This window comes from Lathamus discolor, chromosome 4, assembly GCF_037157495.1.
Source record: "Lathamus discolor isolate bLatDis1 chromosome 4, bLatDis1.hap1, whole genome shotgun sequence".
Lineage (NCBI taxonomy): Eukaryota > Metazoa > Chordata > Aves > Psittaciformes > Psittacidae > Lathamus > Lathamus discolor.
In genome coordinates, this window is record NC_088887.1 from 49515561 (window position 1) to 49535507 (window position 19947).

The window sequence follows — 19947 nt, forward strand, 5'->3', positions numbered from 1 at the left end:
CCGTCATGCTTCCCGCGGCGGGAGTTTTGGCGCGCGCGCGCTCACCCTTTGGCTCCTCCCGCTCCCCGTTTCTCCGTCCCCCGGCAGGGCCCGCGGGCGGCGGGAGCGGGGTGGCCTTGGCGGCCTTGCCGGCGCAGGGCTTGCGGCCGCCCTTCCTCTCCGGCTCGGCTTCCTCCGGTAGGAGATTGTGTGGGCCCTGTTGGGCTGGGCAGCTGTCGGTGGCTTTCGGGGACGGAAGCTAGGCCGGGGCCCGCTGCTGCCTCGGCCCGGCTGCGGCTGTGGCTGTGAGGGCTGGTGGGTGGCCCCTGTGGTGCCTTAGCTGTCCGGGTCCCCTTAGGGAGGTGCCCTTTGCACCCCTGAAGCTGGTGAAACGTAGTGAGGCGGCTGCGGGGCGCTCTGGGTTCCGGGGTCTTGTCAGGGGAGAGATTGAAGGGGGAGAAGAAAAGGGAGGGAGCCAAGTTGGCAGCAGAGTGGCTGGACTCTTCAGAGAACTTTTCTGTTTGAAAAGACTTCATGATTTTAACTAAGAATGAATTGTGCTTATTAATGAAGCCTATACCTGAGTGAAAGCTCTTAAATTTAAGAATTCAAAGCACCATTAATTTCCATTCTGCTCTGTATATCTCTGGAGCTGACACCTTCAATTCAGTCACACAAACAGTGCATGCATGGATTGGTGTGGTTTCTTTCAACTTATAGTATGTTGTGTACCTATTGAGAGTGAATTCACACTGTGGTAAATAAATTTATTTATTTATTATATATATGTCAGAAATGTTTCTGCCACTTAAATCTCTCAGTATAAAGTTGCGTAACTTCAAGATTAAAGCGCATACTGGACTCATGTACTCATGTTCTCAAATTAGTCTGTCATTGCTTTGCAATGTGTAGTTTTTCTAATTCTTAAGGATCTGTTCAACTCTTCACAAAATTATGGTTTTTTTTTTCCTCTTCATTTTTGTAGGTGGAAAACACTCAGATAACTTTTTTTTTTCAGAGAGAAATAATCCTGACAAACATGGAGGTGCATACAATCCTCTTATAGAGGAATATACATAAGTAAAGATGCTTCTAGGTGACCAAGAGCAAATCTTGTCCTACAATGGTGAAGTCCTTCTGTTTCAGCTGTCAAACACAAAACATGTGGAGGGAGCTGCTGATAAAACAACAAGCTTGTGTGTCAGGAGAATGGCATTCAACAGAGACACTAAGCTGTTTGTTCAGAAGTCTTCTGGAGCATTCAGCATGCATGCCAGTCATTTAAAAATTGAAATAATTTGTTGTAGCTGCACAACGGATTCCAGAACAGGGATTATTCTTCCCTGCATTTTGATCAAAAAGAAAAAACGGAACAATGCTATCAAGTACCTTTTGTTGTTGCTTCACAGCTCAAATCAATTTGAGCAGTCCTTTTATTTTAAATTGGATTATGAGCTGAAAGAAGACATCAGGTTGTTTACTGGCCCTTCAGTGTTGTGGAGACATGCCAACAAGCTGTTCTACGTCTCTTCTGACACCTGCACAGTTCTAAGTGCTCCTGTTCAGCTTTCTTCTGTTGTGTGGACAGGTGAAATGGAGGATAAAGGCACAGTTGTCTTAGGGATAAGAACTGTCTGCCTGCCAGGCAATGAAGATGAGGATGAGTTTTCCACTTCAGACAGAGCCATCTGGGGTAGTGAGTTCTTTGGCTATGCAATAGAAACACAAAAAATGCTAACTGGCACATGCTTTATGCCTCATGCATACAGCAGAGTGGTATCTTCTGTCTATATCTACAAGAATGAGATAATGAAAAAACAGCTCCGAATATCGCTTGTTGCAATAACCCACAAGAATCAGCTTATTTGGTTCCAGGATGGTCTCCCTAAAGGTGTTTGTGAGCTTCCTTATGAGAAACCATGTTCAGTAAAAGCAGCTGTAACCAGTAGCAATGATGTGCTATTTATTGTGTCTTTTGCCTCCGGAAATGTCTGTGTTGTACAGAGGAGAGACAGCTTACAGGTATTTGTGGCTTTAAGCAGCTCCCTTTTACTACTGTGTCTTTATTTGTATGTATTCTGTTATTAGAAGTTTCTGCAACCAAAAAGCTGCATGTTTTAAGTTTTATACATTTTTTTTCTTATGGTTGTTTCTGTTAAAATAACCTACCTAAAGTATGAGATTGTTTTGCTTTCACTGTTTGCTTACATGTCTGACAACAAACCCTGGATTCTATTATTTAATAACACATTTCATGAATCTGAGCCAAAGCTTGTTTCTAATTGAAATATTCCATAGTATTAGAACCTGAAGTTGTAAGATACTTGTGAGTGTGACTGCATAATTTGTGTTAAAGTGAAAGTAAACTAGCACCATTGCAGAGCCTAAACTTCTTGCTGAAATTTAAAAGCATTTTGAATCTCACTTCCTATTGATACACAGACAGACTCCACAACTCGTTGAAGCTGTGAAGTAGGTAGCCTTTATTCAGCGCTGAGGCGCATGGGGGATCGCTCCTCCAAAGGCATGCGCACCTTTCCTTTGCCACTCGGTTTGTTTATATTACATATAATGATTACATAAACATGAGATTGCTTCAGGCCTAATACATAAGCAAAACCTATTCCCATCTAGTATTATAATTAGTTTTCTGGCATTCGTCCCATTGATGCGCTTGTGCAGTGTCTCCTGGTGATGGTTGTTAGAGGGTCATGAGGATGAAGTCCTGTAGTTCCTCTTCATCACCGCGAGTAACCTCTTGTTTTCACGCAGACTCAATAGGGTTTCGGCTTCTATCCAAACCTCAGGTTCAGTACAAGCTGGTTTTATGTATCTTAAAGCAGAAACTTGTCAAGCTTGCAAATTTTGTTACTCTGGTTATCTTTTGTTCCTTTTCTGTCTATGGATACTATTTAAACAAGAATGTCTTAAATGTTCATCACACGCTATGAATCTTATCTACTCCAATTCTGCCTAGCATCTGTAACTCCTACAATTCTGCTTCACAATTCTAGCAACTTTTAACTCCTAGGGTCCTGCTTCACCAAGCACAATGACTGCTTAAGCAAGCAGGCACAATGTTAACCCTTTATTCCCAGGTATCACTAGTAACAAGAAGTATTGTTTCACGAAACCGACAAGAGGCCTCTCTTATGTTTAATAAAGTCAGGACAGACAAAGTTAACTGTTAGGCCTTTGTAATACTCTTATCAAGATGACTTGCATAACTGAAGAAATGTCTTTAGTCATATTTAGACCTCAGCATTATTGTACATATTTGTCTTTACCTTTAAAACATATTTAAGTGCTTAATGCAACAAAGGTACTTTTGAATACCAAAGGTTATCATGTCTTTAACAGATCTGCAAACATTATTGGTTCTAAATAGTGTTACAGCATTCAGCTATTCAGCTGTTTGAGTGCACTGAAAAGTTATAATCTTCCCTGTGTTCTGGAAAGTAGCTAATTTTTTCTGAAGTTACGTAGTCTCTAAATGATGGAGTTAGAGCTTGAAGCTTCTTAACATTATTATATGCCACACACCTGAACTGGCTGCTTCTTTATAAAAAGCACACTTCACCAAAATTAAATTTCAAATTGAAGATTTATTAAAACCTATGTATTTTAAAACCTCTTCTACTGTAGGTGGCTTCCAAATGGCAAAAAGTGAAGTCTGTTCTGGTGGATGATTTCATTGGGTCTGGAAGTGAGCAACTGTTACTGTTTTTTAAGGATGACTGCAATACAGATGTGTTAAGTACATTCAAAATAACAGATCTTGCGGAGGTCGACTATGCAGTAAGTTCAACTTGCTGTTTCTCAGCTGCTCAGTCTGTGCTTACTAAATTAACAAAACCACATAAAATCACTGAAGGATTGATGCAAAGTGAAATTTGATGTGTTGTGAAATGCTCTGAATTTTGAATCTAACATCCCCTGCTGCAAACATAAAATAATTTATCTGAAGAGATTATTCTATTTCTTTGATAACATCAGCCTAATTTGGGGAAATTAAACTAATACAGTTGCAAATGCTTGACATATGTATGCTACAATGCTTACCTTTTGGCGAAGAACTCTTAATTAAGGCCATAGCGCTTGTTAATTATCTTCTTATAGTTGATTCTTTCCATTATGTGCAATCACACTGTAACTGAATTAAGAAGATAAGATTTTTCTTGTAAAATGCACACTGTGATTCTGCTATTTTTTCTATTTTCCCTAGATTTTTATAATGCTTTGTAATAGCCTATACCTTACCTTTAGCTTTTTAATTAATTCAGGGGTTTGTTTCTTTTTTTTTTTTTTTTTTTAGAGTGGAATTAATTATAAACATGATGCTCCTGCTGCAGAAGGATTGCAAGAGAATGGTTTGCTTACTGTCCAAGCCCTTGAAACACGATTACAGGTGTGTACTTGATAGTTCCACCTCTGCATTTTCTCCAAATTGCTTTTCTGTATCATTACATTAGCTAAAAGGAGAGGTTAATGATACAGGTTTTATTGGAGAACTGTTTCAGGGAGAAGACAACATTGTTAAGTATCCATTCTTGAATCAATGATAGTTTGTGTTTCGGTTCTCTCAGTTGTTACAAATGCATTTGGGTAATTGGAAGTGTCTAACTGACTTTTAATCAAAATTTTGCAATTATGCTGAAGCTATCCTATCAAAGATTCATAATACTCATTTTACAGATATTTAACTATCAGTTTAGTAAAACCAGAACATTTACTACTTTTGCTCCACGTTACATACTTTGAGATAGTGTAGAGCGATCGCCAGTGAGTGCCAATGAGAGTGCCAGTCAATCCCGAAAATAATGAGTGTTATGGTCTGTTTCGGTGTCCACAGACTTCAATCAAATTGGCTTTTACTTTTGCCTCAATTAGTGACCATGGTTATTTCACCACCTGCTGATGTTTTTCCTCCTGTTACTAGCAATTTTATAAGCATAATTTGCAAGGATAATTTTGTTAAGTACAGTAGGTAAAGCTAAAATGTATCCTTCTTTTAATTAGCATCATTTATAAAACAAGCTGGGGGGGGGGAACTTGCCATAGTCAAAGTGATCAATGGGAATATGTCATTGCCTGCCTTTCTTTCTACCTTTCATCCTGATAGTAAACACACAGCATGCTCTCAGAGATGTTCTTCTGCAGTGTTGTGTGATGGCCTCTACCAAATAGGTAATAATTGACAAAGTTGAAAGATTGATTAAAAAAAATATAAAAAGTTTTAGGAGGTTACTGTTAATCTCAAATTGAGTCAATGATGTGAGGCCATTGTTAAGTTTGCTAACAGTACTTATATCTGAGATAGGAGGTAATTATTCCTGTGATTTTAGAATTAGTGAAACCTTAAGTAGGGTATTGTGGCAGTTTTATCTACAGCCTTTAAAAGCGAAGCAAATAAATTGGCAGCAGTTTATTACTGGAAGAAAAGGAGGACTAAAACATATTAGGAAAAGTCTAAAAAAGAAAATATTTTTCTATGTTTAATTACAAACAAGATGTCTAGATATTATACAACTTCTAAAAGATAAAAACTGTTGTTTGGAGAGCACTGGATAATAGTTTCTGGTTTTGTTTTCTTTTTATTTTCCTTCTTTTTTTTTTTTTTTTCAGAAATTGGAAGGTGTAAGAAAGCAGAAGTTGGTTGAATTTTGGGGACCTCTTGAGGTCCCTTCCAGCCCTGCATTTTTACAGTTGATCAGTTTGCATGTTGTTTTAGTTGTTTCTGGATTCTTTTAGGTAATTGTCTATTTTAAAACAGCTGCATTCTTTCCCTACTCATTACATTATTTTCCTTCTCTACAACACAGAAATTAGTTTGTCTCTCATTTGTTGTTGCTTCCACTGTTGTAAGGAAGATTTGCCATTGCAATTGACAGCTGTATATTCTGTGCAACTATGTTCTGTGACTGTTCTTTTAATACACCAACTGGCTTTCAGCAGTACAGCTCTGTGAGTCTGTGTTAAGATCAAATGAATAGCCTGTTTTGTGCATTCTACTGGTTCTGCCAGAAACAAGCACTGGCTGGAGATTTCATGTAGCATCTGCTGATAAAGTTCTTAGACTCCTCTGTAAGACTTTCGTTTGTTTAGAGATATTTTTGATCTCTAATTTTCAAGCCATGTGCTAGCACAAGCATTGTAAGCAAGTTGGAAATCTTCCTATGTTTTAGTGCTGTAAATCTTTGCTATTGTCATGCTGATGAATTTCAAAGTATATGCAGATGTCTCTTTTTGGACCTTACTGTTGCTTCGTTGTTGAGATCTCCATTGTTCTGTATGTTCCCCTGAATGATGAAATACTCTTGCTGTTTTTTTGTCATCTGATATATAATTGAATGTCAGTGATGGTTGTTTTGATGCCATAGTGCATGGATCCTGCTTAGCTTCCAAAGATTTTATCATTAAAATTTAGGTCTTCCAGAAATTAGCAATCAAAACATGTTTTGACGGTCTCTATGGTATCTTTTAGGGCAAAAAGAAATAGTAGATGCAGTCCTTTTTCATATTTTATTGCTTATCCCTTATTTCACATTTGTATAGCTGTTTTCTAGCCACGTGAGAACTTCAACAAGACTGAATTACGGTCCACTGCATTATAAGGAGGTTGCATTTAAAGTTGTATACAGTAATATAGGGAGGTTGCATTTTGCAGTAGGGAAATTTAAAAATATATCAGCCTGTGCATTTTTTAATTGTCCTATGTCTGCATCCAGCCTTTTCTCCTCTGAAGAGTTTATTTCTTTAACACTTGTTTTAGCACCCCCTGAAGACAACTTCCTTTGATAGAGTACTGCAGTTATGTTACAAAGGCTGAGGTTACAGGGTTGCTTGTGGGTTTGGTTGTTCTGGTAGTCATACCATAAGTCAGAAGTGTCTTTTTATGTCCACTGGCCTGTTCCCCCCACAAGTATTTAACAGTTGTGTATGGATTGTAATGCCAAATTCTTTTTCCTGTGATTAACTTGTTTCTTTTGACTTGGTTTGCCTGGGTTTGGGCAGGTATTTTTCCAGTCCTTATTGGTGATACATTGAATTGCTGCATTGCCAGGTTGTTCTGTGCTCATTCTGATAATGCTGATTTAGTGGTGGGTAGAAAGTTATTTAAGAAATGTTCTACGATTTAATTTTTATTACTATTTTTAGTGTAAGTTTTAAGTATTTTTCCATCTGTTCTAGATCGGCCTGTTTTTTTTGGTGTTTCTACATAAGGGATTTTAGTCACTTGAAAAACACAGACCCAGTTATTTAGTGCATGAGCTGCTTCAGCCTGTAGATTTCTGAATTGCTTCCCTCTGGCTTTTTTTTTTTTTTCCACTTTTTCCATGTTACCTTTGTTTTTCTCAATATTTTTTAGTCTTAACAATCATGAATGTTCCCTTCTGTTTTCTTTGCTTTCTAGAAGTGCCACAGTTCTTGGCTCAGTGGTTTTAGCTTTGTATGTATGGGCATTAATTTATTTATTTATGAATGCTGCAACTTTAAATGGAATGTGTCAAAACACTTAGCTGTTCTGCTTACTACTAAGCCTCTGCCTTAATTTGCTTTGCTTTTGGCAGTGATTCATCTCTTCTGCTGTTCATGCTGGATTTATTACAGCTGTATTGTGTTTGGCTCTAGACTGCTTTATTTTTATGCTTATATTTATTTTATATTTTAAGGTGATCTAGTTTTATTTTCTTAGTTTCCCTGTGCAAAGATTGTGACTTCTACTGGTGCTTGTTGCATAATACATCATGGCATATGGCAGAAAGGATGTGCCAGAGGGAGCTGATGGAGGGCACTACCCAGTCTAGGTTTGCCATGTGGTAGATTTGGGGTCTTTTTCTTGTTTGCTTTGTGAGGAAAAAGGGCTAGCAAATGTCAGACGGATCAGCAGGCGTACCTCAGTGAATCTTTGGCCATTTTGACCTCTTCCATCTGTGATTCGCCATTTGCTTTTTGTTTCTCAGTTATTTATTCAGGAGTTGCTCACCAATGGCAGTAAGAAAATAGTTCGGTATCCTGATGACCTTGATTAGGAAGGTGTTGTAAAAGCATCCTTGTTCTTAAATCTCCCTTTTCTTCTCTCTCAAGTCTGGCACTGTATTATTGCTTGGAATCTGGTACTTGCAATGCATGATTAGATAGGTAGCAAATTAAATTTTTTACAGAACTTATGAATGCTACTTGCTCTAAATGGTCTTTACCATTGCACCTTGAGCAGAAGGCATCTCTTTGCTTACATGAAGTGGTCTTTATTCAGGCTTGTCAGATGCTTATGATTGATCCTGATTATTTGTTTGAGGTTTTTTCAGGGGGGAGAAGTTTGGGTTTGCATTCCAGTGGTGAGCTTTGTTCGCTCCTTGGCAGCATAGGACTTCTCAGGATCTTGCTTTCCTGATACAGCTTTTGAGAGCTTTCTTAAAATCTAAGCAGCTGGTGCTGGCATGCTGCTTTCTTGCTATTTTTTTGTTTGGGTGTATTTTGTGTGTGTGTGTGTGTGTGTGTGTGTGTGTCTGTTTGTAAAACTGCCGACTGTTCAATATATTTAGTTGACCAGTAATCAATATGAATCTTGAGAAGAAACTGAAACTCATATCAGTGGAAACTGTATCCCGGGCTGCGTCAAAAGGAGCATGACCAGCAGGTGAAAGGAGGTGATCCTGCCCCTCTACTCTGCTCTTGTGAGACCTCACCTGGAGTATTGTGTGCAGTTCTGGTGTCCTCAACATAAAAAGGACATGGAACTGCTGGAACAAGTCCAGAGGAGGGCCACGAGGATGATCAGGGGACTGGAGCACCTCCCGTATGAAGACAGGCTGAGAAAGTTGGGGCTGTTCAGCCTGGAGAAGAGAAGGCTGCGTGGGGACCTCATAGCAGCCTTCCAGTATCTGAAGGGGGACTAATAGGGACGCTGGGGAGGGACTCTTCATCAGGGACTGTAGTGATAGGACAAGGGGTAATGGGTTAAAACTTAAACAGGGGAAGTTTAGATTGGATATAAGGAGGAAATTCTTTACTGTTAGGGTGGTGAGTCACTGGAATGGGTTGCCCAGGGAGACTGTGAGTGCTCCATCCCTGACAGTGTTCAAGGCCAGTTTGGACGAAGCCTTGGGTGGGATGGTTTAGTGTGAGGTGTCCCTGCCCATGGCAGGGGGGTTGGAACTAGATGATCTTGAGTTCCTTTCCAACCCTAACTATTCTATGATTCTGTGAAAAGAGAAGTAGGAGTAATAATGAAAGTGCTGAATATCTACATAATTAAATAAAATTGACCTTAAAAGTTCATATTAAACTTGAGGTTTCATATCAAGAGGCCAAGATACTCTAATATTTTGCATCTTGATTGCATAAAAGTAGAAAGCTGAAGAAATATATTGGTACCTTCAATATTGGTTCTTATTTTCAGTAGACCTAAGCGTAAGCGTAATGATAATTTTTATCTTTTGCAGGCTGGTTACACTTCTGTTCGAGAGCTACAGCAGCATTTAAGACTCAAAAAGAAGGTTATTCTTGAATCTTGCAGAGCATTAATAGATCTTGTTGAAGAAAGAACCCATATCCTACCAACTGCAAAAGAGGTAAATTTCAGAAGAGATATGTTCTGAATTCTGCCCAGCCATTTGTAGAGGGTGCTTCTCTCAACCACTAATTACTTTCACCAGTAGTATTGTCACTATCAAAACTCATTAATCTGCTTTTTAAGTCTGGTTCATTACCTTAACCTGCCAGTGTATGTACATAAGCGTAAATTTGGGTTTCTTTACTTGGAATTGATTTGCACAATACCACCTGACAACTGGGTTGCATGGGGGAGTAACATCTAACATTTCCTGTTAGGGTGGTGAAGCACTGGAACAGGTTGCCCACAGAGGTTGTGAGTGCTCCATCCCTGGCAGTGTTCAAGGCCAGGTTGGACGAAGCCTTGGGTGGGATGGTTTAGTGTGAGGTGTCCCTGCCCATGGCAGGGGGGTTGGAACTAGATGATCTTGAGGTCTTTTCCAACCCTAACTATTCTATGATTCTATCTATGATTCTAACACGGAAGTGGGTTGTGCAATCTTAACTGGCACAGTTGCCTAGATATTGAATACCTATCATCTATGGCTGAACATGTTAGGAAAATTGAGCTGTCATAGATATGTATAAGCAAAATTTATTTTATAGTGGGAGCAGAGTGAACTGTGCGCTGGGAAGGCGGTGGAGCTTGGGAAAATGTTATCTTAATGTGTTGCTCGAAAGAAGCCTCCTAATTTACTTGAAATGGAGTTGATCTTGTTTACAAGGAGAGAATGAGTTGTACTTTTCATGGTATCGTGTTTTAAGAAAATGCAATTCTGTCTTTTGAATCTATTGTAGAGAATAAAGTAGTGTATATAGACTTCATTTAGGTATTTTAAAAGCACTTCCAGCGATCATTTGTGGTAAAACGAGAAGTAATGCAGTTTAAAAAGAAATAATATCTCCACTTTATCTAAAGACCCAACGTTTTTCTGTAAGGAAGGTCTTGTCTCTCTCTGGGATGATGTAGAAAATCCTCCTCATTCTCTTAGTAAAGAGACCTCGTTGGCATCTAAAGACCCAGAGCACTTCACAGAGAAATTGTGGCAGCGTGTTGTTGGTGACAGCTTGATAGTTGGAGTAAAACTAACTGAATCATTTCACTTGTAAGTATATAAATCTATCTCATATTTTTGAGTAGTTTTATAGAAGCTGAATTTGCAGGTTAAGCTGTGCAGTAGCAAGAATGCACTTTTGAGCTTTGAACTTTCTTATTTTGAACATCTGTATATAAAATGTTTCAAGTGTGTCTTTGTCAGTATTGTGGCTGCTGCTTATATCTCTCCAGCTCTGCACAAAAAAAACAAACCAGACGTTGTATAGCAAAAAATCAATTGTGTCAGTATAACCACATCATTACTGGAGGCTTTTACGGAATAGTTTTCTTCATAGTCCATATTGACTGATACAGCTATGTTGATACCAGTATGTGGTGTAGATAAAGCTCTGTCTTAGCTATATAGTTCTTGATGCCTTACTGTTAATATCTTGCCATTCCTGAAGAGTGATTTGCTTAAAGAAGCACAAAGGAAAACATTTTAAATTCATTGATCAACTTAATAAATACTCAGCTTTTGAACTGAAGTATGCTACAGCCAACTGTCCATTCAAATAAATGTTTGCTAGGCTTATATACTGTGTAACATGTGGAACAATCAGACATACAATACTTAAACCTTCAAAGTTATTTGTTTATTCTTATTATTGTCTTCAAATGTATTCATTTATTCTCTTAATTTTAATTGCTCAGTTGTAGATGTTAATACTACTTATGTAATTTCCTCCTTGCAGGGAGGAAACTAATTTGGAACAAAGTTCAGCAAACCAGGATTACATTACACAATGCACATTGTAAATTTTGGTTTTAATGTAAACTGTGGTGGAGTCAGAACTTTCCTTTCGACCTGTAACTCCACAAGTAGTGTAGCTGATACTGTGTTAGGGTAAGCTTAAAGACTACTGATGCCACTGAAAATCATTCAAGTGGTGGTGAGAGAGCTGACCTGTTACGCCCTTTGGCCATTCTGCTGGAGCTGTGGGTATATTATTTCTCAACTGCCAGATTGCTATAACTTTACAAGAAAGTTGACTTCATCTTTCTGACAGCTTCTGTTAAGAGCCACTGAGGCAAGAGATTGTTTTTGCCTTTCCAGTATTCATTCTTTTAGCTTTGATGATGATGACTTTGTTTTTGAAAATGAAATACTTCATTCCTGTATAACTTCAGAAATTCTCAGAAGGTTTGGAACCACTCCTTATAAACTAGCAGCAATATTGCTCTCGCCCCCATTTTTATGGTTGAAAAAAGATTTGTGAAGATGAAGTCATTTGTCAAGGGTTTCCTGTTAGGCTAGCAGCAGAACCTAGGTCTGCTGGGCTCCAGTTCAGTACTGTTCACAAAGACCTGTGTTTGGGGGGAAAAGGGCTTGCTGTCTCTCCATCCCAACACTGTAAGTCTTAATTGATTACTTTTGTGCTTCCTAATAAGGCAAGATTGCAGTGAAGCTTTAGATTGCATTATGAGGTGGTGATACTTCTCCCTAAAGAAAAAGTCAGAAGACTTTCAAATGGCATCTTGAGACTGAATCGATTGACAGAATAAAATATTCATTAAGAGAGTATCTGAAATAGTAATATTTGCATTTCATTGAAAGAACCCTGTGTTAAATAAATAAAGTACTTTGTGTATTTCAGGAAATTACTGCATTTTTAAGGTAATAGTATTTAAAACCTTTTATTTCACTTTCTGCCTTCAGTTTTATTTGGGTATCTATAAAATAACACAGAACATCAGAAAAGCTTCTAGTCCTCAAAGAGGGCAGAAGATAATTTCTGTAATTTTTGTTAGTAAAAGAAAGTTAAGTCTTTAAAAATAAATTATAAATGTCATAGAGTATCTGCTGGGCTATGTGGAATTTTCAACATTTTCTGGGTGAATTAGAAATCCAAATTCTTTCAGTTGAAATGAGGCATCTAGCTCCTAGAAGCCTTTTAAAAAATTCAGTCCACGTTTTGAAAATCTCTATACTAAGCTTAGGTGAAATAGTCATTTGAAGGACTTACACTCTTTGCACAGTCTATGTCTTAACCTGGAATGATACTGGAGTTTGTGGTAGTCTTAAATGTCTGTGCGTGTGTGTATATATATGTATCTATCTCTCTCTATATATGCACATATATATATTTCTGCAAAGTTCTGGTTATTTGTCAAAAAACAAAATACAAACTGGGGGTGCAGTCATCTTATATGGATTTTCACAGGTCACTGAGTGATGCGAGTTTATCTTTAGTGGTGGATCAAAACTTCTCTTCGATTTCTCCAATTATTGAGTGTCGAAATAAGATCATTAAGCTGAACAAAGCCTTCTCAGCATTGGCTGTCTCCTCCTGTCAAATTGAGCCTCCTCCAAAAAAGATGAAACTGGACTTGCATGGCAAGTATGATATGAAAAAAGAGTTTCCTCAGCTGAATGAATCAAAGTCAGTCATTGCTGTTACCAGCCTTTCACCATTGCTGGCATTTCACCGTGTATGTTGCGTAGTTCTTCTACACGCGAAGAAACAAAAACGTCAGACTGATAATTTACAGGAGAGCAAAAAGATTACTGTACTCTGTGGGAAAATTTCATTAAGTTTGGAAGATGTTTCAAATGGAAAATATTCAGTAAAGATGCTAAAGGATAATAATTACTGTACAGGTAAATGGATTGATACATTTTGGATTCATAAATACATGGTTGATTCTTCTGTTCACTGTAAGTGATGCCAAGCTGTTTTGAAGATGTAACCCCATCTCTGTCTTTGAACATGAACTGCATAGACCTGTTGGGAATTAAAAGCTGGGTGGAGCACAAGACAGAACATTTTTCAAAATGGAAAAAATGCTCAGTGATTTCCTGTAGGGTTTTTGTGCTTTTATTGGTGCTGAAATGTCTCTGGATAGGTTAATTCTGAAGATAAGTCTTGAGTACAAGTTGCTGAAGGCTGGGGTTTTTTTTCCTACAAGAAAGATACTTAACTATTTAGTAGATACAGGAATATGTTCTTTTCTTCTATAGTATTACCTCTTAAGTAATACCAAAGTAATTGAAGCTTTTCCTCATCTACATATCTATTAAGGTCATTTATTTTCATTTCTTTTAGTATTCCTGATTGAATTGATTTTGAATTGTGCTTCTGCTCATGTAGTGAAATACCCTTTGGATCATTTGTAATGAATTTTAATTTCTTTCTTCGTTTAATGCTGTATCATGGGCTAAAGCCAACATGTCATCTTACTATCTACAGAAGGCTATTAATAGTCTTTGGCAAAGTGGCATTTATCTTTAGAGCTTTCATTAAATAGATGGGGCTTTGTTAATCAGCTAACTCATTTGCTTGACAGAAGTAGGTATAAGAATTTAGGTGAAAACTCCCCGAAAATGCCTGTATGCAGGTGTAAACTCTACCTAAAACTAGGGCCGTAAACCCAGGCTTTTGCATAAGCAAAGCTTAATGCATGCTACATGATCAAAATGTTCAGGCCAAATATTTTGTTACTGTATTTTCTTGCAGGTTCCTTGGAAGATATACTTGCTGTCCTTGCAGTATCTGTCAGATTCTCCTTTCAGATTGTGTCTTCTGATTGCACATTGACTCCAGTAAATTCATGGTTACTGGGAGAAATGGAGTGCACACCATTTAAGGAATGCCATGACAACATATTCTGTCATAAAGCAGGAATTGTACACGGTACAGTTTTTAAATGGACCCTGAAAAATCCATTTGAAGGGCTTCTAATTTTATTTTGCAGGTAAAATTGCTTAAAAAGAGTTGAGTATATTCATTTTGCATGCACACTTTTTTATCTTTACAGTATTTCTTACAGGTACCATGAACAACAGCCAAACCCATAATTAATAGGCTTCTAATATGGACAATATGACAATCACCAGCAATAACAGATTAATTTCAAATCAGAGCTATAACTGAACATGAATTGTATCGTTTAATTTTGTCTAGGCTAGAACATCGAATTACAGATAAATCTAGTCTCCATTAATATCTGCTTGGTACTATTTCTTTTGTTCATTTTGCTGCACATGAATTTTATATGCTTTTTTCTTACATTTTTCTTAGTATAACAATTTTTCTTCAATATGTGTTGATTTTAAAAAAATATCTTAAGGGAATATTAAAAGCAAATAAGAAAAACCCTAAACAAACAGCAACAAACCTGAAGTTATATTAAATTTTAATTTATTGCTATGTCATTTTTTAGTACAGCAACATAAATTTAGTCCAATTTTGTATGTGTTTCTGGAGTATTTCTACCTACAATGTTTTTGAAAAGTAAATAATTTGAAGAGCCTCAGTGGTTTGTTTTTCTTATGTAGATTCTTGGACGTATGTCTATAAAATTTCCTAAAGTAGGCTATACAAGTTAGTTATACTGCCATGATATATCATTTAGCTGGATATGGCTCACAACATAAAAAGTATGTCGTACTGACGAATGTTGCCTGTCCTGGAGACTTCAAGCTAAAAAATAAAAGAAAGGGAAGGTATATCTTTCAACAGTTTCTAACTTATAATGAGTTTGAATCTTTTACTCAATGTAGGAGTTGATTTCCCTCTTTTATCTATGAGGAAAGGCTAAATTGTTGAAGAAATCAACCAGTAAAATTTTAAGCCTAAAGGCTTTTGATTCCTTTTAAAATGTTATTTGATACTATACACTTTTGATCCAACTTAGTATTAATAGTGAACTGCATGTTTATGGTGTACCTATGATTGTATTTGCTATGTCTTTGTTTCCCATCTTTGGATTAATCTTTTATCCAGCTGGGATGTTTCTGTGATTGGTGGGAACTACAGACTAGTTATTTTTTTTTTTTTTTCACAGCATTTCAGAACTAACATAAACTACTATAGCTGTTATAAGTAGTGGAACATTCAAGATAAGTAAATTGAATAGGCATTTTTCCTGAAACTACTTCTTTCTGAGAAAACTAGGTACCTAAGGGTGCTTGTAGGGTTTTGGGGGATGGTTTCTTTTTGTTGGTTGGTTTTATTATTGTGGATGTTTTTTGTTTTTTGGTGGGTTTGGTTTGTTTTGGTTTTTTTTCCTGGGTTTGTTTTGTTTTTTTTTCCTCCATCAAAAGATATCATGGCAAACACTGGAAATAAGACTTTGGACAAGCGCTACATTCCTCTTAGAATAAGGACTATGTCATTGTGTCATATGCTACACTGGTGTCCAGGAGAGTAGGTTCCTGATGACTACAAGCACTATTTTATCTTGCTTTCTTAATAATTTTGAATGTCTGATTTTTAAGTGCAACTCTCCCTCTATAATGACCATTTAAATAGGAGCTGTGGGCCACCTAATAGCCATGCTGTGAGTTGATTGTGACAATCTATGAATAAAAGTGACTTTTTACTGCCCCTTAGTGTAGACTAAATAATGCATTTCCTTTGTATTATTATATGTAGCCTTCATATACAATGACGTGCTGTTTAAAGAAACAAGTAATGCTCATGAAACCTTAATCATGCACATATATTTTAGCATAGAATAGCTATGTTCCTGAGGTTTGCTTAGTGTCAAAGTGGTGGCTAGTGTACCATTAGAAAACCTTTGCTGACTCTTGTATGTACAGTATACGTAATACTTAAAAGCGTAATCAGCATACGTGTTTCGCTGTTTCATTTTAAGTAATTTTATTTTATTTTCCATGATAGAATTTTGAAGATACAAAGTAGTTCTAAGAATAATAATAATCGTCATCATCTTCTTTTACAGAAATCTGACTGTTTTGTTCCAGTGCCTTTATAGCCTTACTAGAGTTCTCCCACCAAGCTGTGATGTAAAACTCCTGAAATGTGGAAGCAAAGGTATACTGACTGAACAGTTAGCACTGGCTTTGGAAAAAGAAATGCTCACCTCTAGGAATTCTTTCTTCTCAAAAGAAAGTAAAGCTGAAAACAGTTTGACATGGGGGAATGAGCCTGTCAAGACAATCACTGATGCTCCGGTGGCTTCATTACTGGACAGTGAGGAAGGGGTTCAGCAATTCAGAAAAAAGCTTCAGAATGAAGGGGAAGAGAGTATGCTGAGTATGAATCAAACAATGAGTGGTGCCCTTTACCAGGAAATTTCTTTGAAAATAGCAGCTGCTCAGTGCAGTTCAGATATGATTGCGTGGAGACTGAGCAAGTTCTAGAAACTATTTACTGTTTATCTTGAAGAATATTTTGTTAAAATTATAGTATTAAATAATATTTATATTTCCATGGTTGCTTACTTTTTATTGTATAGCTCAGTTATTTCTACAGATAAACACTGGTAGTTTGGTTGATGACTTGTAGCTGATTTGGCAAGAATTTAATATTAAAGGTAGCTGAGTTGTTACTTTGTTACATAATTTGAAAATATTATTTCAAAAGTATTTTCTAATAATTCCTATTCCAAAATTATACTTCATGAATCACGAGTGAACTGTATTGGAAGAAAGATAACAAGTATGTACAGTTTAAAATAGTCCTTTTAAACTTGAAAGATGACCATTTACACAGGTAAAACTTCAGTCTTAAGACAGCTATAGAAACTATCCAAGTTGAGTAACAAAAATTAATAATTTGACTATGGGGTTTGGCAAATTTAAAGGAGAGGGATATTATCTTTGTGATATATCAAATAACTTGTCATGATACTACTTGAGGAAGAAAATTCTGGTTGTACCTTGCAGCCCTGTCTTCTAGAGTCCACCCTTAGGTCTGAGTGATTTTGGAGTTTTGGAGCTGGAGAACTAGATCAGGCCTTTTACAAAATTTCAAGAACTTGCAAAGTTTCACTCTGTAATAAAACACCTTCAGATCTTGAGAGGTCCATTCCCTCTAGTGGAATCTAGAGGATCTAGTGCTACGACTCATCTTGGAGGAAGCTATCTTTCCTTGGATGTTAACCTAGCTTCAATGTCAGAAGATTTGTTTGCTCATTCCCTAAGTCATAAATGACTCATTCCCTGAGTCATAAATGGTCATCTGCTCATACTAGCTGCTCACTGGTTTTGGCCTATCTCAAATATTTTAAATAATAGGCAACTCTTTGTCTATTATTCCTCCCTTCTCTGGTTTAACCAAGATACTGCCTATGCATCCAAGAAGACAACTGCCTGTGATCTTGCAGATACTACTTGCTGAGGTACTTGCTTTTTAATCATTTTTTTCCCCACCATTTTTCAGCTTTGTGAGGGACAGAAAGCTTAAAGAATCCCAAATCACAATAATTTGCTTCCCTTTATCTCTGCTTTATGTAAGCAAACATTTCTTATGTTTGTCACTATTTTTCTAAAGTTGTCAATATTTTGCTTTTCAGTTTTCCTGTAAACACAGTTTTTAATAGTTAATGCCTGCAGCATGCACTCTGGCAATAAAAGATACTTAAAAGATATTTATTGACTCAAAGGAACACTGGCATTTCATCGGAAAGTTCAAGTTCTGTATTTATGTCTTCTAGAAGCATTAGTGATGTCTTCCAGTCCAAGGTGTTCTCTCATATTGGCAACAGGAGTAAAACAGTGTGCATCTAAACGCAAAACACTAGCTAGAACAACAGTAAAGAAGAGAACACTGCTTTATAAGTTCAGCCCAGTTTAGTGATGCAGTCTGGCTTTTGAGATACTCAAAGTATTAAATGTCTCTTTTTGGGCTACTTAGAAATGAAATTTTGCATTAATATGTCTAGAATGCTTTGAGAAATTGTCATAGGTATTTGAAACTTAGTATTTATTGGATGAGAAAGACAATTGTGGTTTTTTTAAAACAATTCTTTGTTAAGCTGCAGTTCTTTTCAGCCAATTGTCAAAGCTTAAGAGCTTATTGTCAGGGCCTGGCAGTCAGTTGTCACTGGAATTTCCAGAAGAAAGTGCCTGATTATAAACACTTTAGTGAAACAAAAAAAATCTCCCAAGTGCAGTTCTGTAGCTTGCAGCTAAGGGCAGGACCTTGGTGAACCAGCTGAGCAGAAACTTTCAGAGCAGCAAAGCTACTATTTAGCTCAGGGCACTTGGAGTTTACACAAAGCAGTAAACAGTGCAGCAGCTGACTTTTATTAGCACTACTGTAGCAGCCTGGTCTGGTGTGGTAACTAACCATCATATGTATGTCTTTAAAGAGACAATTTGACCTGTGTTTCCATCCCGTTATTGAGCTAGTAGAGTGGGACAAATGAAGAGAGGTTGCGAAAGACAGAAGTTGCCAGTTTTTGATTTCTACTTAAGCAAACAGTGAACTCACAGAGGTGTTATAAGTGAAATTATTTGAATAGAATAAGATATACAACAGCATATTCCTACTAAACAGTCTTTCCAGAAGCATGAATATTTAATTTTCATACGTCCTGGGTTTAGCAGTAGCAGTCAGTTTTTCTCCTTCTTAGTAGCTGGGGCAGTGCTGTGTTTTGACTTTCAGCTTGTGAACAGAGCTGATAACACCGATGTTTTTAGTTGTTGCTAACTATTGTTTTCTCTGACCAAGGACTTTGTGAGTCTCATGCTCTGCCAGGGAGGAGGGGAGGCCGGGAGGAAGCAGAGACAGGACACCTGACCCAAGCTAGCCAAAGAGGTATTCCATACCACAGCACGTCGTGCCCAGTTTGGTAACTGGGAGTTACCCAGAAGGGCACGGGCTCTCTTCAGGGGGTCGGACTCATTCGGCGGGTGGTATCGTATTCTCTTCCCTTGTTATTTTCTCTTATCATTATTATCATTGGTGGTAGCAATATTGGTTTGTGTTATACCTTAGTTACTGGGCTGTTCTTATCTCAACTCGTGGGAGTTACATTCTCGATTCTCCTCCCTGTCCCTCCGGGAGCAGGGGTGGGGGGGGAAGGAAAGAAAGAGGGAGAAAAGGGAGGGAGTGAGTGAACAAGCTGTGTGGCTGGGTTTAAACCATGACAGCATATCACTAGGTAAGATCTCTGAAAGCTGTCCTAACAGCTCTAAGATTTGTGGGAGTAGTTACATAGCTGACTAGTAATGCATAATGACATGGCACAACTTTCAGTGGTAGTGATGCAATTGGTAGATGTATTGCATATGCATGGGAGATATTCTTATGTGCCAAAATCTAAAAGGTCTGCTGGAAACACTTGGAAGCTTTGTGCTGGTATAGGTGTTTTTTGGAGAGGATTAATGAAAAAATGGAGCAGGATTGAACAAAGGTTCAGGCTCTCTAGAATCTTATCTTCAAATGGCAGCAGCAGGAACTTTGTTTAGAGATACTTGCTTTCCTAAACTTGCCTTTCAGAGGTAAAAGCAACTAGTTTCACAGTTTCAGAATGCTGTACATTACTTAGAGCCGGTATTCCCTGTGTTAGTATTTATCAAGTGTGGGGCTTGGTCTAAGGTTCCTGTCTCACTGTACTTTATG

The 19947-nt window shown here is 37.5% G+C and overlaps 1 protein-coding gene across 4 annotated transcripts; it reads left to right on the forward strand.

Moving 5' to 3' along the window:
* Positions 1 to 89: 89 nt before the first annotated feature.
* FANCB (FA complementation group B) lies at positions 90 to 16927 on the forward strand. 4 transcript variants are annotated; one of them, XM_065677410.1, is made up of 9 exons: positions 90 to 177; positions 998 to 2001; positions 3625 to 3777; positions 4295 to 4387; positions 9426 to 9554; positions 10474 to 10640; positions 12796 to 13232; positions 14089 to 14326; positions 16319 to 16927. In XM_065677410.1, exons 2-9 carry the CDS (start codon positions 1066 to 1068, stop codon positions 16737 to 16739), a joined length of 2574 nt encoding a protein of 857 aa, XP_065533482.1. In that variant the 5' UTR covers positions 90 to 177; positions 998 to 1065; the 3' UTR covers positions 16740 to 16927. The 4 variants fall into 4 exon arrangements, with proteins under 4 accessions (XP_065533482.1, XP_065533486.1, XP_065533485.1 ...); XM_065677414.1 differs by having other exon boundaries at positions 14089 to 14265; positions 16319 to 16413; XM_065677413.1 differs by having other exon boundaries at positions 14089 to 14265; positions 15419 to 16363.
* Positions 16928 to 19947: the final 3020 nt, after the last annotated feature.